Below are 25,047 nucleotides of genomic sequence, written 5' to 3' on the forward strand. Positions count from 1 at the left end.
GAAGGCAGAGCAGATACCGAATTAAGCTACAAGTCAGTAAATACTCCAAGTGCGACTTTAGCATACAAATAAAATATACAATGCATGAAAACACCTTTAGTAATACACTTTAAATAGAAAACTCCATCTAAAGCACTTCCAAACTACCTTCCTTGTGGCATTGTAGTTTCAACATGGAACACACACACACGCATACGCACACACAAATGCACACAAAACACAAATCACAAATCACAAATCGAAAATCGTCGCCCAAAATTCGCCATCTCTCAAATGGAAAATCAGAAATCGTCAATTGCCGAAATCGAAATGCATAACGAAATTATCAAGGCAGCAATTGGGCAGGGGGCAGAGGATGGGGGAGGGAGGGAACGGGTGATAGTTTCCATTGCGGATGCGACCTTGTCAAATTATATGCTGAGCTGGGGGGCTTAGCGGCCGAAAAACGGAAATGCGCATTATGAGCTTTTGGTCATCGCTTCCAGGATCCCGTGTCCTCACTGTCCTCCTCCCCCCGCCTGCTGCCAGCCACGCTGACCCAAAATTTTGATGTTTCATTTATCAGTGTGTGTGTGTGTGTGTGAGGGAATGGGGGACATATATCCATCCCGTGTACAACAGACAATTGGCTCCGTTCCCGTTCCCGTTCCCGTCCCTGGCCCCATTCGATACAGTGGGTCGTCGGGTCATCCATCCGTTTGCGTATGGCTGCAATTTTAATTAAAATTTATTGATTTACAGTTGAATAAATGCACATTGCAATTGCATCGATGTCCCCCGCACTGCCCACCGCCTCCTGTTTGCCCCAAAAATGTCTGTAGGTGAAGCAGGCATGAAGAGCGAACGAGGGAGAGAGGGAGAGAGAGGCATAAGTCTAGGAACCATATTCTGATTCCTTGCCAAGTGGAACTCTGTTTTAATGCACTAACTTAAAGCAGGCAGGGAGGGAACTGCTTTGAGGGTATCTAGGTTTAATGGAGAGCTTTGTGATTGCTGGAAGAGCAGGGGTTTTTTTTTTTATAAGATTTGAGGCATACACAGAGGTTAAAGCTTTATATTTATGTTAACAAAATACCAAAAAGTGAAGGTTAATACAAATATTTAAAGGAAATTCAAATTAAATAAATAAATAAATGCATTCTCGTAAGGATTAAGATACTCCGATTTATTGCTAATAATATACTTTAATACGTTTTATTTATCTGTTATTTTGAAGCGATTTCATTAGACAAATTCTTAGCATTCTTTTACCAAAGAAACTAAATTTTAGGCAAATTTTACAAATGGTTTCTTGAGGCATATTTAATCTAAAAATCTTAAAAGAATAATTGAAGAAACTCAGCGCAGAAAAACGTATTTGAAAGTCATTTTCAAACATACTTCCTTGAAGGAAAATCCCCAACTGATGTCTTGATCTTCTTCGCTTGGATAAATATACATTTCAGCGCTACCATCTAACATCCTTCACTCCACTCCTTAATCCTTAATCTTCAGCTCTTAAGTTTCTTTTCCAACTTGCGCCACACCTTAGTGTATTTGTCACTTCGTCTAATGCCTTAAGTTTTGTTGATCCATTTGCTATGCTCTTTATTTCTGGTTTTAATAATACATTTTCCACTTTTAATTAAAGTTTTAGTTGTTGAACAATTTTTCGAGCAAAGTTTTTCGTCCAGAAACAAAATGCAAAAAAAAAAAAACAACAAAAAAACTCCCAAAAAATAAAGAGAGAATAGTTGTCTTCTGCTTTTGGCTGGGGTTTTGCCTCTCTGGCTTTGCGCCGGAGTCTCTTCTGCCAACTGGGGTCGGTCTGAGGTCTGGTCTCCGGCTCTACCTCTCCGGCATCTCTGGGTGTCTGCCTGCCTGTCTGTCTGTCTGCTTGTGCAATGTCATTAACAGGTGAAAGTTTTCTGCCATGGCACACATCATTTGCCAGTCGAGGCACAAAAGCCACAACAACATGCATCCACATGTGGAGTCGAAAACTGTGCAGAAGAACACACAATTACAATTGCGGTTCATTTGACAGTTCTCATTTAGTTTGTCGAAACTCCTTTAGCAGCAAGGAGCCTCTGCTTAACTCTGACATACACTTACGGACACGGATACCTATGTAGGTCCTTGAAAAAAAGACGGCAGAAGGCTCGTCCCTTGCATAATTAACAATGACCAACAAACTGTGTTTGCTGAGCAGTGCATCAGAGCCCACAAAATGGAAACAAAAAGAGTTAAAACTTGCGGCTGTAAATCAGCTACAAAAAAGAACAAAAGGAGCAACAAAAGGTTCGTTAAGTAATTTTACTCTTATGCACAATGCAACAGGAATGAGCGAGGAAGGGGAAGCGGTCAACAATTAATCCTTTTACTTGTTTCAATTGTCAACAATGGAGAAAAGATTTGAAAATGGAGGCCAGAAATGGAAGGTAAAAAGGTTGAGCTTTAACTTATAGAAACGTTTCGATTGCTATTTAATGTGTGTTTAATTTATTAAGAATGAAAAGTCATGGAATGAAAGAAATATTTATGTTTTAGTCGTAATATATTGCCAATTGAGTGGGAGCTTAAGGTAGAAGGTTAAAGGTTAAAGGAGTGTTTGCAATGTGTCTTAAGGAGGTACTAAAAATGGATGGATGAATATATTTTATATTGAAATTAAAACTATTTTAATTGATCAAAAATTCCATACATTTTCTGCTAAAAATTCGTTCTGGTGTATTCGGATTATTATAAACATAAATAAACATGCTTAACATATATTTCCATCCCTACAACATTCACTAGCAATTTCTTTCCTGCATTTATTTTTTAAGCTGAAACATCTGTCACTAGTTCTAAAATTCTTCGTCCTTGGGGAGACATTTCGCGTCTTAATTACAGTAATATTTACATTACATATTTAAAACTTAAACCTTATTTACTCTCACTCTCCCTCCCTCTCCCCACGCCCTATACTGCCATATGCAGTGTCTTTTTATGATCTCGTCGTAGAGTTTCTGCCGTTCTCTGCCACATATTGTTGGGTAATTTGATAGTTATGATGACGACTCCCCTGAGGCCACGATTTCTCGCTGCTCCAACCATCAATACGGGGTCGAGGCCTCTGGAATTTTCGGGGCTTCACTCCACTCAGGCAATTCGCATGAATATTTAGTTGCGTAATGTGGCTGCCACGCCCCCACGAAACAGTTTAATTTGTGAAACAGGGCAAAAACACACACACACACACAGCAAACAAAAACAAAATAGAAACAAAAGAAAATGCTAATTTTATTGACAACCAAAACTCAAGAAGGCGACGCGGAAATTAAAGTCGCGAAGAGGGAGTGAGGCAGGGATTGAGGGGCCGGGGCACCACGGCTAGTCATTAACACATTTGTGGAGAAGTTCCTACCCCCTGCCCCACACGCCCCTTGCTAATTAACACGTTTTGAATTGTGAATTTTGAAATGTGTTAAAGGCGTAACAATAAATGGCAGAGGGGGGGGAGGAATGTTCTGGGTTTTGTCCTGATGGAAGGGCTGTCAGTGGTGGCTGGGGGCTGGGGGCTGGGTCTGGTACTGGTTAAGAATAACAAAATAATATGCAAAAGAAGGATTTGGCGTTAAGGATAACAAATTGAGGTGCCACTTTGAAAGGTAGAGAAGGCAAAATGGAAATGGAAATGCTCTAAGCGAAGGAAAGAAGGATATCAAAGAAAGTGAAAGATAAATTTGGATAAAAAATAAAAGAGTATTGGTAGAAAATTTGAAAAAATGTAATTAAAATAATTTAAACCATGTGGAAATCAATAAAATAATTATTTTTGATATTTAAAAATATATTACAGCCTTTAGATAACTTCCAATATATTTATATTTTATTCCTAAATATTTTCTTTAACTCCTAACACCACTTCCGATTCTTTATCTTCTTGGAAAGAGCATCCCAAAGTGTCCACTGCTGTCTCCTACCCTCTCTCCCCATTCCTTTCGCTGAGCTTCCCTTCCCCCAAACACAATCATCTGTTGGCTGGGCGCAACCTTGAAGGTGTCAAAATAACATATTTTGTGCGTTGTGCCTCCGTCTGAGTAGCCTCCAGGAGGCGTGGCACTTGTTAGGCACAAAATGAAATTAAAACGCGCATAAATTATATGCCCAACACAAAACGTTGACGACGACGCCGACGATGATGATGTTAATGATTTTCGGGAAGGGCATAGAACGGTGGCAGTGGCGAGACCTTGTTGAATATATTAAGACATTTCCCAACCATTTAGGTTTGGTTTGGTTGTATTTTGTTTTTGGTTTTTTGTTTTCTGTTCATTTGTGTCTATATAGTGGCCCAAACCCTCTGTCTCGCTCTGTTTTGAGGGGCTTTCATTTGTATTTCTCTCTCTATAATTCTGCGAAGCTGCCTAAAAGTTGTGTTCTGGAAAAGGAAGAGTGCCCAGGGGATGCTGTATGTGTGGAAATTGATGTGACTCGGTGGGAATAAAAGGGATCGCAGACAGATCCGTGATAATGAAGCTCTTCTTGAATCTATGGAACTTTTCATCGATTTTCCTCGAACTTATTCCATTTAAATTCAAGATTATCTAGAAATCTAGAAATTTTCCATTGGCAAATAGACCCCAATAAATTAATGTTTTTCTATCAAAAACTGACTATAAAAAATCTTTGACCCGATTAAAATTATGGAATTAAAGAGGCAAATATTGAAATACTAACAACTGATAAATAAATCCTTGCTTTGGGATCAATATTATACACAGAACAGCGTATACATTTTCCCATAAATATTCTATAAATTCCAAGAAAGTGTCTCTATGTTGAGACTTTCTTTGCATCCTTTGTTTGCATGTCTCCCAAAATGTCCAGGGCATCTTCTAGTCGCAACCATAAGCTTTACTTTGCTCCTTTTGTATAGCATACTTTTTGGGGCCGTGACACTGCTGCATAATTGCTCAATAGTGCGCGCCTGCCCCTCCACACCCAGAGGCTTTGAGTGGAGGCGGAGAGATTGTAGCTGGCATTTTGTTTAAGCAATTAAGTGCGAATTGGTGGGGGCGGAGGGCGGGCAAGGAGGTGGCTAAAGTGGGCATGTCCCAGCGCTGATTTATGTGGCAGTCAAGCAAGCAACCAAACGCAGCCATTACCCTCCCCCCTGACTTTCTCTCTCTCTCTCTGTCCGTGTGTGTGTGTGTGTGTGTTTGCTCATGTCATTTCACATTTGATTAACTGAAGTTGCCGCATGTTGCAGCTTGCAATTGTTGCGCACAGTGCTCTACAGCTCTACAGCTGCAGCCCAAAAGTATTTTGCTACAATTTTAATTTTATTCCCCACCTCAGCAACGCCCGCGCGCAATCCTGACGCTTCATTTGCCAGTGTGTCTGTGTGTGTGTGTGTGTGTGTGTGCCACGCGTTGCACGCTTCTTACGTGCATCACATACCAAGCAGCTGCCACACTCCCTGCTGCACGCTCATGTGTCTGTAAATTAATTAAAAATGTTTAAACCGCCGCGGGTTTCGGCAGCTGCTTTATCCAGGCAACAGTTTTCGCGTTACCCAATGCCCAAAGAATAAAAAAAACCCTCCCCCCCCGCAAAAAGAACAACAAAAGCATGTGGCATGAGGCGGCTAACTTTTGGCACAATGGTCTGGGAAAATGCAACGCGGAAACCTGCACAACAAAAGGGTTTATTATTAAGTTTTGGATATGTAAAACCATTCAAGTTTGAGTATTATCTACGTGCTAAAATAGGGTTAATAATTTCAACAGTCCTCCCCTCACAAAAACTGTTCTGCCAGCTAGAACACATTTTAGGGCCCCTCCATAACATTTGTAGACATAAATATAGAGTCTTACATAAGAGCTTTGGTCCATCCCTGGAATCCTCACTCTTCCCTGTACTTGTACGTAAATGGCTCTAAAAGTGTTGACATATTTTTATAGATATTTTTTTTACAGCAGCAGCTAGTAGCTTGCACCTATGAAAAGTTCAAAGTGTTGTCGTATTGCTGCTGGCTTTTTATTTAAATCGAAAAAAGTTTCGCCCTCTCCAACAGACACACACTTGTCCCTCCACCTCTCAGGTGGTAGTGAAAGTATGGCAGGAAGGACTGGCGCAGTTGCTGAGGCCAGCCAAAGTTTGAGACAAGTCATGAGGAGTCTCTCCTCTTCCACCGCTGGGTACAACGAGGTCTACTCCATACTCAGAAGTTGCTTCATGGTTTTGGCATTGGCATGCAAATAAAATATTGTCTACGGAGCAACTGTCAGCTACAGTGGGCACCGCCTAAGGTGCTTAAATATGTAAGGAAATAATTCAAAGAAATCCTCGCTATAGTTCGTAGCAGTTTTGTTGAAATAGTTCTCAAATTCCAGTGAGAAAATGGCTTCACAATTATTTAACGGTTATACTTTGGATGATTTAATATTTCCGATAGGCTTAATGGCTATCGACAGCAATATGTTCAGCCTGGAGCAACAAAATAACATATTTTGTGCATTGTGCCTCCGTCCATATTCAAATAGTTAGCAAACACCTTCCAGAAATTATAAAAATATATTCCAAAAATCCGTTTATCAGCGTCTCCTCAACGAATGTCCACTGTTGGGCACACACTGCGCACCCCCCAAAAAACATTCATGCTGAATGCTTTTATGACAACTCAATTTCGAAATACATTTTAGTTGGCCTCAGCCTCAACCATGACTACAACAGGCTGGAGTCGTCAGAGGCAGAGTCGGAGCCGCTCCCCTGCCCTTGCCACTGTCTCTGTCTGATCTACAAGCAAAGTTGTGTGTGGCGCATTGCTCGGTGGGGCCAACACACAAAACGCATAAATTTATGTCAAACATTTTGTGAGGCGCCCAGGCCTCACCCACCCCCACCCCCTCCCTCATCCTGCGAGCGACACAAACAAATTTATTTGGACTTTTTAACAACTTTTGTGTACGACTATCTCCTGCGTCTGTGTGCGAGCTGAGGTGTTGGCACAACCTTTGTGTGCCCCGTTCCCCCTAGCAATGTTTCTCCCTCATAACTTGCCACATACAGTTTGCAAATATTTTTTATGTGCCACACGACACAGCAGGGGGGGGAGGGGGAGAGCTGGGTTCGTCAAGCTGGCAGTCAAGTCATAAACTACTCAGAAAAAAAGAGGCAAGAAGCGGCAGGAGGAGTGTGTGTGAGTTGGTTTCCACTTTTCCTGATTGCACGACACTTTTTCCCTCTTGCGCCTAAATAGATATTGGTATGACCCCGGGCAACACCCCTTGGAAATAGAAATCTGAAGGACCTCAAACATTCCGTCTGCAGTTGTCAGGCCCAACTGTTGATTCTGACCAGCAAAATAAAATGCCAAAATGCATGCAGGCAGCAAACTGCATTCTCCCAACATGTTGCAAGAGGAGAGCGGTCCAACATGGAATTGAAACAGTGTCTTTGCTCTCTCAGAGAGTCAACCAGGATTGGAGCAAAAAATGTTGGCCCAGAACGACAAGCGCTTCGCGTACTGCTTTCAGCCTGTCGTGAATGTTTTTGGTCATAAACAACAGAAGTCCGTTGGCAGAAGTAAGGCAAGGCAATTCGTAGAGCGATTGACCCAAAAAACAAAACAAATTGTATTGGTGTAAATAAAATAAGTGTTGGGGAATTAAATCAAGTCAATTAACAGAAATACAGATATGATTATTAGAGTCATAGAACATTTTTATATGTACATATGAGGTGAACAGAGAAGAACAATTCCAGGAGGGAACTAATTGTTTGAAATCAATGTAAGGATAGGAAAATGAGTCTATGGATAATGAATTTGCCTTTCTATAGCCATGAAATTGTTCAATTAGTTTAAATCCAGGAGCAAATTAGGATGAAAACCATTTGATTGGCTAGCAAATCGACTGAAAATCGTTATCGAAATTCAACTTGTAGCCTTGTTTGCTAAAACTCTTAGCTAAATCATCTTCAGCTACTAAAATGTTCCCAGATTATGTTGTATAAAAAATGTACAAGGTATTTTGGAACATTTTCCCCAGAAAGAATCAATTTCCTCATCGAAATTGTGTACTTTGGTTTACTTGGTTGACTTTGAAAGCTGTTTTTTTATAGCAGTCTTAGATTTTAATTACGACTCAGAAACATCTAATTACCATTCAAATTCTACAAAGAAAAGCTCCAAAGTTGTTGTATATTTACGCGTGGTAATAAGCAAGACAAAAAATAGCATAAATCCTTCCAAAATCACCTCTAGCACCTCTTGTGCTGGTCCTACGACAACTTGTTAAAACTTATTTCACTCTTGCCACGCTCTGAAAACCCTAACCTACCACAAAAGTTCAACAACTTGCCACATGTGTCGTCGCTGCGCTCTGTCCCAATTCCAAGTCCCAGTCGCTCTCTTCCTCTGTGCTCTCCCTTGGCAACATGTTGCCAGTGACCACTCTCTGCGCAAACGCCGCGAAAATACATCAAACCCGAAGGCGCTCCGCTGCCGCTGCCGCCGGCCCAGCACGAGCCACGAACTCGCGCAAACAACGAAGATTGCCGAAGCTCCATATAAGCGCTCGTTTGGGGGATCCTTCGTGGGTTCGTTTTTAAGGTAAAACAAAACTGAAATTGCATTTAGTTGGTAAGAAGCATTCAGTGGCAACGGGCGGAAAAAGCGGGCAAAAACCGAACTGCAACGACAGCAAAACATCGAAACGAACTTTTTAACGTGGAAAAGTCAGCGTGAAAAACCGAAACCGAGACACGTGTGTGTGTGTGCGTGTATTCTGTGCGCGTGTGTGTGTGTCTGTGTAGGCGCCGCAGTGGAAATTGCGGACAGGAAACCGCGCTTCGTTTACATGTGCGTTTGTAATTATGCAAATTGCTGGGAGGCAAACGGACCACAGTCAGTGCACAGAACCCAGAGCAGATCCCCGACCCAAACCCATTGCCGAGGCCTCTTTCGACAAATGGCACTCAAGTGCAACTGTTGCAGGGTCCACCATCTCTCACTCCTTCCTTCCCTTGCTGGTATATTTTGTGACCTTGCCCGTAACGTACCTCCTCTCCCCCCACCACTCCTGTCTTCCACTTCAGGCTGTGCGCCATGCCGCATGCATATTCATGCCGTCGCCAAGCCAAGCCAAGCCCTAGCACTGGCGCTAGAAACTGGGGCAGACGCAGACACACACAGCGAACTGAAACCTGCAACTGCAACTACAGTGACTAACAATTTCTGCTCAATTGAAAGCATCCACAAAACCCCAAGCCCAAATACAAATACAAATCCAATGTCCCAAATGCTTTGTGCTCCAGTTACCTTCATGGAGGAGTCGCCCGCGATGGCTCTGTGCCAGCCAGGCGTTGTGCTCCTTCTTTCTGTCGCATTCGCTCATCTGTCAAATCCTTATAATTTCCTTTGCTTTTTTTTTGCTTTCGCTTGCTCGGGATATCTTGTGCTACTTGTGTGTGTGTGTGTGTGTGTGTGTGTCGCTTTTCGCCAACTTGTTGTCCTTGCGTCTGCCGCTGGGCCAAAGTCAGTGACAAGAAAACCCCCAACAACAAAAAACCAGACCAAGGAGGCTGCTCTGCTCTGCTCTGCTCTGCTCTGCTCTAGGTGCTCCTAGATTCTTGCCAGTTTCGCTGCGCAAATAAAATGCAAATAAATTATTTTTATTATTCCACTGTGACAGCTGATTTTTTGGTCTTTCTTGTGGGACCTGGCACATTTCTTTGCTAACTTTTCTTGGGTCATTGTGTTGCTGTTGTTGAAAGAAGGTTTAGCTTAAAGTTTATTTTTTTCCTTATGAGTGTGCTGAAAATTATTACGAGTTGTAAAGAGGTCAGAGTCCTTGTTGGGGGAATTAGTTTATTCAATTTGTTACAATTTTGGGGCAGCAGCATATTTCCATATTTCTATGGCAGAGTTATGGAAGAAGGATTTGATGCTGTTATTTCTAGGGAAAAGTTGTAGGGCTTTAATGTAGTTAAAGTGGATTTGATTCAGTGTATAAGTTGGTAGTGGATTTAAAGTGATACAGAAGAGAGTTTTGCGCATGAAAAGGGAGTGAAATGTTAAGTGTTTTGTGAGGATTTAAATTTGATATGAAATGTCTTAAGTTGGACATAATTTGATGATGGGGTTTAGTTAGAAAACATTGAAGCAGATTTAAAAGCTGTTAGTTAACCTGAAGATATATTATTTATCTCTAATTTGATCTCTTAAGAGACTGCTAAAGAGGTATTCCGCTCTACTAGGCACAGCCCTAAGCTCTACCTACGCTCTAAGCTTGTTTTAAAGAGATTATTGTAGATAAATCCATTATAGATCCACTCTAGAACCATACACAAGCAATTTGGCAGCAGTTTTCCTGGGAAAATGTAACATTCTATACTCAAATGAAATTCCTAGAAATGAGAATAATTGTGGAAAGAATAAAAGCTGCTCTCCACAGCCTTCAAAATGTTGAGAAGGGTCCAAATAAATTTAAAGTAATTTAAATCAAGTTCATTCACTTTAAATTAAACAAAAATGTATCCAAAAATGAGTTTATTTCACTCTAAAACAATTAATTTCTTAGTCTCGCTTAACTCTGGAAATATCTTGACCCGAAAAGGATGTTAAATTTCATGGAAAACCCAACAGCAGCCACACATCAACAGCTTTGGCTGTATAGTTTCACCTGTTACCAATATCTTCTCGGCCATAAATAACTAATAAGCCATCCAAAATTATATAACAACATTTAATTCCAGAACTGCAAAGTCAGAGTCGAAGCCAACGAGGCATACGATTTCCATTAACCATTAGTTGGGGGAGGCTTTTCCATTGTGTTTTGGGTGTGGGAGGCTTTGCTTTGTCTTTGGGTGTGGGATTTTGAGGGGAGAAGGGCTGTCTTTTGTGTGTGCTTTGAGACAGTTTTAAATAAATAGCACAGCAACAATTGCCGGGGCTTGGTGCTTCATTCACTACGCTCATTAACCATTCTATAACCGGGACAACACTCACACCTCTGGTCTGGGGATTTGTAATAAGTTTGGGGCACGCAAAGAGCAGTTGGAGCGACTGACATGCAGACCGCTCATAAGTCCTAGTCCTGGCAGGAGGACAGTGTAAACATGAATAAGACATTAGGCAACAGTTTACATGTGTAGAGAGCAGACGGACTCTATCTCTCCCTCTGCTCTGCTCTGTGTGCGGCGACCATCCTATGTCCAATTCCATTTATAGGGATCCATCTGCCAGCTCTGACCTCTGACCGCACATGCAGAGCGCCCATTGACTTGGGGGGGAAATTATTATTATTTAGGAAATATGTTAATTTAATGTCTGGGCGTTGCCTAAACTCATTCTTCTTCGGGGGGAGAGATGGACGAGAGACTTGCTTCAAATTGAAATGTCTGTGGCTTTAAATATTCATTGCCTACTTCTAGGCGTCTTTCTACTGCATTTTGCATGAGGCGCACATCTCTGGAATTGGGCAAATGCTGTGCGTGCGTCTCTCTATCTCTTTCTCTGTGTGTGTGTGTGTGATGCATCATTGTGGCAATGTCTTATTTAATTTAATTGAAAACATTTAATTACAGTTCCCGTACCCGTCCGCACAGGGCAAATTCGGAGCCCAAAAGTGTTGAAAAGCGTTATAAATATATTTAAAAAAATATATTTAAAAAATTATTTCCGACAACTTTGAAATAAAATCAAGCGAACTGTTTAGCAAACATTTAACATAAAAGAGGCAAACAAAAACAATTACAAAATACAAGAAATCGTAAAAAGAATTAAATAAAACAGCAAGAAAAATAAAGCGCACCCCTTACAACTGGCAAAGAATGTGGCATGTGTGGCATATGTGGCATGTGTAGCATTATAGCCATCAAAGTGGCATTGCCATACCAACATTAAAATGCAATTTAACGCGCTCATGACGACCAGTGATTGTCAAACTGTTACGCGGCTCTCGCTCTCGCTCTTATCGTGCCCGTCTCTTTCGCACTCTCGAATGGATTAATATTTTTGTAAATATCAATCGTTCAGCCACAGCTGCGGCTACGCATTAAAACAGACAACAACAAAAAAATAAATAAAAAAACAGAATTAAACCAAAATAAAAATCAACAACAGCGAGCATAAAACGCGCAAGGAAAATCGAGGGAAAAAAGCACAGCAAGCACGGGCAAACATGTCCACCATAAAGCTGCTCATTATCGGTAAGTTTTATCTCACAATTAAACAGAGAGAGGGAAAATATCCAACAAAAATGAACAATGCTGCACCAGCAGGGGGCATAGACTGTGTGGCAAAGGCATCATCATCATCATCAGGCAGCAGCAGCGGCTGCTGTGGCAAACGAGCCTTTGGGTTTTTACACTGGTAACGCCTTTTGCTGGTTTTTTCGATCGCAGCTCGCTTTATTTTTGCCTGTATCGATGGGTCTTTATGGGGGAAAATACAGCGCCGAATTCAAAGAAAAAAAGGGGACAGCAGCCAGAAATGTATGCTCCGTTCTAATCCTCACAAACGGATACCTTTTCAATGCAGGCAGCTCGAAAGTTGTGTATGTGGGCTTCCATTTTTCAAATTGAATGGAAAAACATCTTTCCAGTTCAATGGAAATGCAATCAAAATGTGTAAGTATGTAACACATAAGTAAGCGAAGAAAATGTGCATTTGTTGTTAAATAAAAAGTATTAAACTATACTTTGTACTTTTGAATTTATTCCGACTCTCATGCGGTGTTCATTTAACTACTTGAATCGTTTCACTTAACTTATTTAAAGCTACTTCATTAGGGCTTCATTAAACTAATTAAATATCGCTGGAACTGCCTACAGAATTTTCTTTAGTTTACATCCCAATCACAGCTTTCAGGTACATCATTTGGTGGTTTTATTTGCAGCAATGTAAAATGTTTTCCTTAAGAATGGATTAGCGCAGATTAACTTTATATTTATAGACCAAACCAAATTCTGCTTCCCTTTTTTTCCTCCCTTCCTTTCAAACCTAGGCCACATTTTTTCCTGGAATCAGAATACCTACAAAAATCCATCTGTTCCAGCATTCAATTATTCCATTAATATTCCTCGGAATATGTTACCATAGTTTTTGTCTATAAATATCGAGTCCATGTACAATCTATATTAATAATATAGCAATAGTTCTGTCAAGCCTTGAACTCAAGGTTGATTTATGTAGAAATGGGGAAAGTTTTTTCTCCACAGTTCCCCTAAACTTGGTGGAGTGTTTAGTTTTTTTTTTATTTTTGTTTCCTTCTTTAACTCATTTTGAGGCGTGTATAATTTCACCTCCTTTTGAAGTCTCTTGTTTACACAATTTGACTCCTCATTTCATTCCACACTCTCTTTATTCCTTATTTTGCGTCTAGTTTTTCCTGCTCCTTCTACTCATTGGATACGCTTCTTTTTCCCTGTCTTTTCCTCTTGTTTCTCTGCTCCTGCAGCAGTTTTTTGCCCCTCATTTTGCTCCTAAATGTCGAGTACTTATCGTATTAGCTTCCTTAATTGGAATCACCTGCTACGTATAAGCATGCACCTGCTGCCGACGAAGCATCAACCGATTGCATCCTTTCCATAGCTCAATGATTTTTACTCCATCTCTCTTGGACTCTCTCTCTCTCTCTCCCTCCCTCTCTCTCTCTCTTTCGACCGGATTCCTCCTCCCTCGCACACTCTCCGCCATCTCGTTCACTCACTTTATCTCCCCCTTTTGGCGTTTTTCATTTTTATGTGCGCTCTGGGAAATTTCACAATGCCACAAAAGGCGTTTACGTGTGGTACATTCAAGGGGCAGGGGGCAGGAGCTGGCGGAGGGGATTCCCGTGACCATAAACAAAGGACAAAGGCGTTTGTACCACCCACTCATCAGCGAACATCATGGACACATCCTATGGACAACCTGACAACCACCCATGGAGTCATTCTCCCCGCTCTCATCTCCAACAAGGACTAACCAGGGCAGCGCCTGGCCGCTTTACCCTGACCAAAAGTTTCATTTTCTGTACTTCTTTTTTGTTCGGTTAACAATTCATTTCCGCGCTTTGGGCTTCATAAATTGCTTTTATTAGAGGCAAGCGCAACCGAAAAAAAGTACATAAAAAAATTATACACAGGCTAAAAAGTGAAAGGCGGCCAGGACCTGGGGGTAGGAAGGAATAAAGCGCATGCCTATATGGGGAAATAATAATATACTTCAAGTTTTTTGCATAACAAATAAAAATGAATGAAATTAGGAGCGAGAAAAGGAGCGGTAGGGGGGCAGTAGCAGGAGTGGAGCTGGCAGCGAGTCAGACATCATCTCCCAGACCCTGCCCCTCGAGGCAGTGACAAGTTGTTAAGCAGCGGCCTGGGTCAGGGTCAGCTTTTTGGACCACGAAACACGAGAGAGAGCGCTGAAAGTTGTTGACAGGCTGCCAGTTCAGTTCTGGTTACGGGGGAGCTCATGGCGGCTGACGGTTCTGTCCAGCACGAAGTCGTTGCTGGCACGCAGGCAATAAAATTCAATATTTCATTAAAACGCACGTTACGCATACGCAGCGTGGCAGCGAAAATTGATCGAGGAAGCAGCGCCGAAGTTTTGGATACACTTTTGTCGCCATTCCCACACTCTAATGAGTGGCAAACTTGTCGTAGAAGCCTATTAGACTCTTCTTGTTAGTGTAAAGCGAGCAAAACCGCAGACTGCGTGATATTGTTGCTGCTTTTATCGCACGCACAGGGGGCCAACCCCGCACCGTACCATTCAAATCGGATTTCGTGTTATTAGCACTGACCCCGGTCTCTCCTACTGCCACTCGCTGAACTCCCTCGCTTTCTTCTGGACACTCGCTCCCTTTGACTGGCCTCTCCCTATCGCTCCTCTGCGTTGAAGCATGTGGCAGACAGCGCCAAATGTCGTAGGCGGGCTCAATCCGGAATGAAAGTGCTCGAATTTCCCTCCCAAATTGAGTCATTTGGTCTTGGTCGCTGTGTCGCTTTAGATTTCTCACTGTGACATTCGTTTGGTCCTTCTGGCGTTCGGCTCTGCTCCTTATTTTTCGGCTGTGGCTGGTTAAGGCGGCTGGCTGCGACGCTGACAGATTATTTGCTTCATTATTCATAAGAACTACGAGTACTTGCCACACTGCCACTGCCCTTGCCTCTTACTATGCTGTGCGGGGTCATGTGGCGTTCGTAATTCATTGTGTGTGTTCATTTCAGTGGGTAACAAAGGGTAGATTGCTACGATGCCAACACAATAAAGCCAGCAAGCACCCAGCATCGAGCAGCACAAGCTAATGGAATTGCTATGGAATTGGATTGGCTGTGTAGGATGATGATTTGTCTGGCTCTCTGTGTGTGTCTCGTTTGTGGGTGCTTTATGTGTGTATGCTTGGGTGTTGTCACTAGTTACAGATACATCTATTGGCTGTGGCTAATTGAATCCATAGTTGCCTGAATGCGGAATGTGGAATGCTGTATGCTGCAGGGATTGCCGTTGCTGCTTCTGTTTCTCTTAGGCATTAATGGAGGTGATATGGTAGCGAAATGAAGCCATGACCTAAAGAAAGAGTGTGCCTGGGAGATTGTCTAACTTTTGGTGCATTTGCTGTATTTCTGTCAATGGAAAAATGTTGCAAAAATATTATAATTGACACTGGGCCATGAGTCAGAAAATTACTCTATGAATCTGCTTTCTGGAATGTGTATGTGCTCTTAATTAATCTTATTCGATTTGTCTGTGAACTCCATACAGTAAATGTATATATTTTGGGACACCCAAAAAATCTTAATTTATTCGTAGATTATTTCGTAGATATATGTATTTATTTTTTGAGAATTTGTTGTATACTTAAAAGCATTATCTAAGCATCAATTAAAGCTCTTTTAATGTCACTCTCTCTCCGCCAAAATCTTCCTTTAAGAGCCCTCAACAATCGCCACCCAAAATGTCCAAACTCCAAGTGTAATTAACATAATCTAAGCTGGAGTGGCCCCACCTAATGACCACCCAAAGAGCAGGCAAATGTCTCCCAAAAGTGTGCCTTTAACAGGGTGTGTTTTGTGCCCAAAGCCTGACCAGTCTTGCCTCTGCCAGTCTTGATTATAATGTAGGATTTATTAATTGCGTCCTGTGCTCGCCATTGTGCGTTGCCAGAAAGTAAATTAATTAGCAAATACTTGCTTTAATAATCATTTTAATGGAATTTGTAATTTAATGCGGCTTAACGGGAAGCCGAGTTTTATGTGTGGAGATTACGAAGCTGAGCCCCAAGACCCCTCCATTTTATTGATTTTTCGCTCTGGGTACTTGCTCTACCTCTCTACCTCTCTACCTCTCTCCCTCTGTCACTGTGCCTCCCTATCTCGTGCCCACTCGTTTGTGTGTTTTACTGTCTGAGAAGTCACCGCATTGACCAGACCACAATTTGTTTAAGCGGCTTTAAATATTTCAACATGCCAACTCTTGGCAATTGAGGCCCACCCGGAACAGTCAGCACCCCGCAACCCCCTGGGGGTCACTCAACTTGCTGGACAGTCAATCACTTTATAGAACTTTGTTTTTATGGCCAACGACATTAATTGATGGCCGGCAGTAGTACTATAAAAATATCCATAAAAATGCGAAACGCAATTGAAATTTTTTGTTTCTTTTACACACACACACATATAGAGCTCTGTGTGTGTGTGTGTGTGCCTTAACGATTTGATATGCTAAATAGCCGAAAAGTTGGCCATAAATTTGAGTTTAAAGCTTTCAATTATAAATGAGACGCTAAGCGGGAGGGAGCACCCACTCCCTACCCCTCTCTGCTGATAAGTTTTCGCCGTCCCTATATTTTCCAGCCAAATGCATTCACACACACACACACACACACACACATACAGGTGCAAAAGTTCTATGCTCGAAAATTGCATAAATTTGGGCAAAAGCAAAGTGCAAAAGTGGCTTGGGCAGAGGGAGGAGAACTTTTACCCACTGATAAACGACGCAAATGCTGCTTAAAGACTTGTCATATCAGTGGCCCAGCCAACTCCTGCCCCGTTTTGGCACACGTGTAGCCGTGTCTCTGTGGGTGTGTGTGTGTGCACCCGTGTGTGTGTGTGTGTTATCTTTTAATTAAACATGAAAGTGAGTTTGCCGAGCAAATTTGCTCAAACACACAGCAAACAAACAAACAAACAAAACCGCCTGCAGCTGAGCACCATCCAAAATACACACAACCAAAAAAAAAAAAAGAAAACCCAAAAGAAAACACCACAAGAAAACCCAAAAGCAGCTCAAAATAAAAAACAAGAAAATACACACTCGATTCAAGCAAAGCTTAAACAAATTTTCCTTTCCAACTGGCAAGGTGAGTGTCAACGACTGGGTGCTGGCTGCTGCTTTTGACAGCGGGAAAAAGACAGGGACGAAGGCAGGAACGGAGGCAGGATTTCGGCAAGTTTTTAAGAACAGTAAGTAGTGCACTTTGGAGGCTTAGAGAGCGACTGGAATTAGGTTGGAAAATGTACGACAGTCGTAGTTGTAATGGGGAAAGTGTAAGGCATATTAAAAATACTTTTGCCAGAGGATAAATTAAAGAAAGAATTCGCATGAATAGATACCACATTTCTGTTTTAGGCCCAACTTTTGCAGGCAATTGTTGCTCAATGTAAAGTAATTATTAGAGATTAATTTGAAGACTAGTTCTGCACAATTTTTAACAGTTTTTAAAGCTACAAACGCTTAGAAAATCATACAGAATCCTGGCTAAAAGTAAGCTGTGGTACAGTTTTTAGTTGGACCGTATTTATGTTGACTTTGAGGCAATTTATTTTGTACTTTTTTTAAGGAGAAAAGTTGCAAAAATCTGACCCAAGTATTCAGGAAAATATTTCGAATTTATTGCTAATAATTATGATGACCAAAGCTTACCAGTAGCTGCTTGCTGCTTGGAGTTTTCGAGACTTTTTGGAGCTGAAAAAAATAGAGCGAAAGATGAGCGCAAGAAATTAATCCAAATAAAATGCTTGAAAAATAAAATAATTGCAATTTTTGGAAGAACCTTTTATCACATTATTTGTGTTCCGACACTTCAGTGTTTTTTTTCCGACCAAAATCTCTGGTCTTTTCCTTGAAGTGCAAAAAAATTGAAGACTCAATCAGCAGTCAGCTAATGCTCTGCTTGCAATCTCTTAAGGCTCCTCCTCCTATCTCTATCTCCAAGAATTATCTGTTTACACAGCTAACTAAAATCCCGAAAAACTGGCGAGACCCAGCATAAGCCAGATTTAAGGGCAACGCATGCAAGTCGTTGGCAGACATAAGTTCTGAATGTACGCCCCATAAGTCCAGGACATACAAACATGTCAACCAAGCACTAAACCACATTAAGCAGAGCCAGCGGAGAGACAGTAACGGCAGAGAGACAGTCGCTATATATCTGCCTCATGCCACGCCACAAAGCTTCTCATCCTCCCCCGCTCCTTTACTGCCCTTAAAATAAAAAATGGGGCGGTAGAAGTTTTTCTTGTAGCAACGTTTTAAGCGCCGCTCTCTGGCAAAACTCAAATATCAAGCGCTCGGATAACATGGGAAAACTGTGGGAAAACTGGCAGCAGCAGCAGGCAGTCAGGAAAGGGATGTGTGACAAGACAATGGCATTAGTTGCATAGAGGTAATTCCATGGCGCCTCTCTCCCCGCACCGCTTCTCGCCATAAGTTATGAAAGTTATTCCAAAATTTATAAGATTTTCCACCTGACAGACGCGAAATGACATCAGTTGCATACAGAGCACGTCGCGGGGCGATGGCAAAACTGGCAATAAAAACGAGGCAAAGGTCCTAAAAACAAACAGCATACGCATATCTAATTGAAGCTGAAAACAGCCGCAAAAGGAGCCGCTGCTCTATAAGTGTGGAAAATGGGAATGGCACTGGGAATGGTGCAGAATTTTACACAGACACTTAAACAACAAGAAACCTTCTTTGCAAAAGAAGGCAAAGAACAAACCGCAGACACAATCACAAGAAAATGTCCTTTGGGTGTAGAATCGATTAAGGCTGAGCAGTGGCGAGAGTGCGGGAAAGAGTGGCAATGCCAAACGGAAGTCAATCAGTAGACGACAGCGAACAGCGAACAGACATCTGGGGAATTACACATGCTCAATGCTCAATGCTCCAATCCTCAATGCTCCAATCCTCAATGCTCCATTCTCAGTGCTCGATTCTCAATTCTCAATGCTCTGGTATGGCAATTGCTTTGCTAATAAGCCAGCTACCTACCAGCTACCAGGTAACAGCATACAAAAACGAGAGAGAAAGAGAAAAGGCAGAAGCTTAAGATGCTTTGGTGCCACTGTACCATGGCATTAATACGAAACAAGAAAGAGGGGAGAGGAGTGTGAAGGCAGACTGGGGAACTACGGACGTGTGGAGTACCCTTACAGCGAAGAAACATATTTATTATAAATTCGAAGCAAACTTCTGCATCACTAGAGCAGATAAAGTTGTATTTAAATTATAATTTTTGATTGGTTTGCTTATTCGATCCACATGATTCTGTTCAGCTAAGTAGATATTTGATTATTATCTGGTTCTTGAAAGTTTCATTGGAATTTCTGGCTAAAATTATTTAAATTTAAATTGTAATTTTCAATCCAAGCCAATATGTTGCACATTTTCATGAAATATCTTCAAATTTTAGTCACTGAAGCGAAGACTTTCAACTCTTCTAACCAGCTTGATGGAGGGACAACGAGGAGTTTTTCGTACCTTCGCAAAGTTTATTTTTATGCCATATCCCCTCAAAATGCCAACATACCCGTCTCGATACCCCACAAAACTACCAGGTACATGGTATAATAAGAACGGATGTGTTTGGCATTAGCAAAAGGGAATTCCCTCATGTTTGCTCTGATGACGGGGATACAGCGAGAAAGACAGCGATAGGGGCGATACACGAAGAGAGGTAGAAGGAGGAGCAACATGGATGGAGATAGAGGAAGTGGAGTAGAGTGGGCCATGGGGTAGGGGCATGGTTGGTTTGGTTTGCTGTAATTGCACGACAAAGTAAGCGCGTAACTGCATATTTACATATCACTCAGAGACGTTGGTGGCGACGACAGGAGCGGCGGGGCTGGGTACATCAGCGTTGACAATGTTGGAAGATTGCAGGAAAGGGAGTCGAAGAATGGAGTGGAGTACAGAGCGCGGGAGCGCGGGAGGTGTAGAGAGAATGAATTAAAATAAATTAAAGCATGCTTTCAGGCGCCGCGCGCACATGTAAATAATGCAACGCAATTTTTCTCACGCAACGCGAGAGACAAGCGAGAATGAGAGACACGGGCAGGGAGAGAGACAGTGAGACAGTGCCAGGGAGAGACAGTGAGCAAGAGACAGCCAGAAAGACAGCGGTACAGAAAGAGGTACAGTTCCAGAGGGAAACAGCGAGAAAGAGACAAGCGAGAAAGAGACAGCTTGCAGGAGAGACACAGTGCCAGCGAGAGAACCCGACCCTCTGCCAGCGGGACATTGAGTAGAAGACAGCGCCCAACACTGTGCAAAAGATCCGACAATGAGTTCGAACCACCCCTCCGCACTCTCAGTTCTCTCGCCAGCCTGCCTTTTGGCACACTGATTGATATGTCTGTCCTCGACGTCGGAGGATCTTATCCGCTCAAGGTGTTGAATCATTTAAGATGCCGCCTTGATTGCGCGCCGCGGATGAACGAAGGAAGGGAAAGGCAAGGGCAAGAGCCGCTCCTTCGTATAGCTCTACAAAGCACTCGAATTATTATGGCTGCTGCTTGTGGCATGACATTCCGCACCCAAGGCGTTCCGCTACGTTACGCTGCCCTGGCCCCTCCACAGGCAAATCAATTAGATACATGAGAATCTTGGAAATGCCTGAAGCGGGGAGTGGGAATGTCCCTTGGGCTGTTGATTAAAGTGCATGCCCCACCCGAAGGGAGACTGCAAATGTATGTGCAGCAGCAGAGAATGCAATTATGCAGGGGATTTGCAATGCAGAGCCCAAAGATCGGGCGGGGATGAGCAAAGATTGGAGCTGAGCTCAGGGAAGCTTCATAATTCGCTCGTTAAAAATGTATTTAAATTATTTTGGCATGAAAAAGTTCTAAAATTTGCTCTGAAACCATCCTTAAAACTCGTTCTTTAACATCTTCTAACTGCCTGCCATTTGTTCTTTAATCTTTCGCTTAAAAATACCTTTCCCAGCTCATCTAACGGCTAAAAATATCCAAATCACCAAACCCCATTTAAAATATAAAACTTCCACCTTTGACTCGCTCTTTCTTTTTCGAAGCTAACCAAGTAGACATTTCAAATAGATTGGGTTGGCTTTATGACCTCTACACCCACTCTTCCCCCTTTTCAGCACTAATACTCGCAGAAATATCATTTATTCTCATGGCACAGATACGAGTGAGGGGAGAGCACACACACACATATACGTATATATCAGCCAAAACAAAACACTCAACACACATAAATTATGTGGCGAAAAACTATTGCCAAAGTACAAAAAGAAGAGCAAAGCAGAACCCGCACCCAGTGGCACTGGCACCTTGGTTACCTTTTGTCCGTTCTCATTCTTTCTGGCAGCAGCAGTTCGTGTAGCAAATTTCTCTGTGGGTTGCTTCCCTCCCCTGACAACTGTCAACTCTCTGTACACTTGGCCATGTCTTAGTTACGCATTCAGCCACTGGGCAACCGGCAACTGGCAACTGGCAACCAGCAGCTTGTTAATCCACATACAAATATTGCGCATACGCCAGGTGGGCAGAGAAGAAGAAACTGAAAAACTATGTGCTAAAAAATGGTTAAAACTAGGTGAGACCTCAGCCCCCATCCACCAGCTCCCTGACTACTTTTTGCTTTTGTTTTACCCTCCCCCGTATGTGTTTATTTGTGTTTCCCCTGTTGTTTTATTAACCCAATAACTAAACACCGAATGCGGCTAGATGCACCCACTCACTCCCCTCCTGCTGGCTGTCTTGTGCCACACCCACACCCCCCAAAAGCCTAAGGCGAAACTTTCAGTCAAAACAAGTACTCGGAGAAGGAGAGAGAGAGAGAGAGATTACAGGGTATGTCATGACTGTAGAAGGGGATCCCCCTCTAAGCAGGGGATTTATTATGAAGATTCGGATTTGATGCTTTAAACTAAATATTGATTAATATTTGATTGATTCAATTATTATTTAAAATTGACTTTGATTGCAATTAGATTGATTTGATGTTTGATACAAAAAATGGAGCACAGAACGGCATCAAATATTAGCCATTTATCCTCTCAAAGAGCAGAGTTTATTGCGCATAATTGAACTTTATTACATAATAAATAAGATGAGAGATAAATTATGATATGATATTTTTGTTATGTTTTAAGTTTTCTTAAGTATTTCCCTAAAATATAAATTAAAATTGTGACTCTCTCAGACTACAGCGAGGTTCTCATATCCTCTTCTTATTTTACACGCAAATGAAGGAAACAAATGCTACACAATATGCCCATTGTACGAGCTCCGAGTAGCCCTGGGTATCAAAATGACTGGAATGCGGGTCGCTTGTCTTTGCTTGGCTTTGCTTTGCTTTGTGTGCTCCACTTGTCAGGTGCAGCCAAAACCCTCCCGTACCCCAAAATCGCAGCTTGGCAGCCCAACTGCAACCCTTTCTGCACGTTCGGCCTCTGCCTGTGTCCGTGCCACTCGTTGTACTTAGCTAACACCTTTGACTCCATTATGCCCCGCCGTGGCAGCTGCTTATCTGTCATGGCAACCCATCAGTGCATAACTTGTCGGGATTTTAATTAGCCCTAACAGCAGGAGCAGCGGGACAGAGGAGGACTGGCAGCAGCAGCATCTGCAACAGGAGCTGCCTCTGCTACTGTCATGTCCAGCAACCATCGTATCCCTTTTAGCATGTCCTTGCTTCACGCCGTTTGCCTGCTCGTTGGTTTGGCAAAACGTTTTGGTCCTCCTGCTGCTGCTTCTCCTCCTACTGCCCAACGTTGACACGCGCTTGTCGCTCATTATCCTCTATGAATTTTTCATAAATGCACGGCTCCTGCGCTGCCAAAAAGGAAGGAAATGATAGCCGGCAGAGCGCAGGGAGTTGCCAAAGAAAACTTCCAGCAATTGAATTTTTCTTTCCAGTAGCCCTTTTTGTCTGGTAGATAATTTCTTAAACACGTGCCCCGCAAGCTAATGCCACAAAAGGCAGCACTGGCAGCCACCGAGACCCAAATTAGATTTAGCTTCCCCCGCGCCAAAAGAAACTCCACTGAAGTGTGGCTACCAGGAAAGGGAGCAAACCAAGCGCCTTAACCTTAGCTTTTGCCTGGGAGTTGCCTTCGGGGCTGCGGCCACGTGGCGCAGTGCATTTTTTATTACGAATTCGCACTTCTCTCGCCTTTCTAAGGTGTTTGCCTGAGGGTTAAGGGAATTCCCCTGTTTTTTTTTGTTCATTTGTTGCCAGGTGTTGCCACTGCGCTTTTTCTGGTTGGTCTTTTGTCGCATTTTGGTTGCTGATTGTTTTTTTTTCTCCTTAGCTCTGGGGAGACCTTGGCTGGGGTATATCTGCTTTGTCTCTAGAGTTCTTTGTGTGCTTAAAGTATAGAATAAAAGTACAGCATTTCAATGCTTAAAATTCCACGAAAAACCCTGCAAGTCCAGCAATTTATTCGGCTCATATCTACCCAAAGCCATCAGCTAATGGCAAGCCTTGACCTTCTTAATTTGGTTTTGTTTCCTTTCTTTGCCATTCCCTACCTTTCCAGGGTATCGCTGAGTGGCCATCTCTCTCTCTCTCTCTCTCTCTCTCTCTCTCTCTGTGGCATCTCCAAGGACTCGCTGCAGCAGAGCAGCTGTCTCTTCCCTCTGTGCATAATTTCTTTTCTGTGCAAATTGCTGCCGTTTACTCGTAGCATTTTCTTTACCTATCTTGTTGCTCGCTTTTCAATTTAGCAGAAGGGAGAGAGCGAGAGAGTTTGTCTCCCTGTTTGCCCCATGGCACCTCCATTGCAATTGTCTCGTCGTTTTTTGTTGTGTTGTAAGTTGCAGCTAAATCTGTGGCAACTTCTTCAGGGGCGTCGGTGGTGGTGCTGCTGCTGCTGCTGCACTTTTGTTTCGAATCGCTGAAGCGTGCTCCAAGAACTGCCTGCGGGGCCAGAGACCAGACCAGACGAGGCGAAGGCTCCTTCTGCCGTCATAACTAAAATGAGACACTTGGCGGTGACGACGGCGGCGGCGGCTGTACCTTTCAGTGCTCATTGCTCAACACTGTTCCCTCCCGCTCTGCCTATTGTTCCCTGCAGTCGAGTGGCACTTTCAGCCAGGCTGCTGCTGCTGTTGTTTGTGAATGTCTTTGGGTCTTCCCATTGTCTGCAGAAGCTGCCATTGCACCTTGGGCTGCTGCTGCCTGGCTGCTGCTTCTTCTACATTACATAATCCCCCCCGCGCGCAAAACTTTAATTACAAAGGACAAAATGCACTGCTTGCTTTTGGCAAAGGGGTTGGCTGTCTCTGCCGCAGTGCACTTTCACCTTGGGGTCTGTCCCTCTCAGCCACACTTCCTCTTTTAATTTCTCAAACCCTTCCTGCACTTCCCCTTCCCCTTCCTTTCCTTCCCTTCTATATTTTTCTTCCTGCAGCAGCGCTGACAACATCGTTCGCACTTTCGCTTCAAAAGTTTTTCTCATCATAAAATCCCTTGCCAAAGGGCCTTTGACAGTTTTAGAAGGCGGCAGAGCCGAGGCAAGCGGCAGGCAAGGCGCGTTTTTAATCAGTCGCATGAGTCATGCGCCTCGCTGCACTTTACAACACTTTGCTCATCACTTTGTGGCACTGGATGGCTCCTGTGGGGGCAGGGCTTTGGCGCTGCTGGCTCTGAGTCTGTGCACTAGGATGAAGGGTATTACTGCGCGATTTTTGCGGTTTGTTATTGAATATTTGAGATTAAGTTTGCCTGCGGTGCTGGGGGAGCGCACAACTTTGTGCTGCTTAGGGGAAAACTATTTCATAAGCCGTTAATCAGCACTGGGAACAGGGATTTTAATTGCCAAATCAAAGTTGTGG

At 42.8% G+C, this 25,047-nt stretch overlaps 1 protein-coding gene across 3 annotated transcripts in view; it reads left to right on the top strand.

Moving 5' to 3' along the window:
- The first annotated feature begins 12,088 nt into the window (after window positions 1–12,088).
- LOC117582261 (hemicentin-1) overlaps window positions 12,089–25,047 on the top strand; it is a 106,969-nt gene continuing 94,010 nt past the window's right edge. For all 3 annotated transcript variants that reach the window (XM_034269882.1, XM_034269879.1, XM_034269881.1), the window contains exon 1: window positions 12,089–12,180. In XM_034269882.1, coding sequence (XP_034125773.1) covers window positions 12,153–12,180 — 28 coding nt within the window. In that variant the 5' untranslated portion in view covers window positions 12,089–12,152. The remainder of the gene's footprint in view (window positions 12,181–25,047) is intronic.

Source organism: Drosophila guanche, unplaced genomic scaffold (genome assembly GCF_900245975.1).
Source record: "Drosophila guanche unplaced genomic scaffold, DGUA_6, whole genome shotgun sequence".
Classification (NCBI taxonomy): domain Eukaryota; kingdom Metazoa; phylum Arthropoda; class Insecta; order Diptera; family Drosophilidae; genus Drosophila; species Drosophila guanche.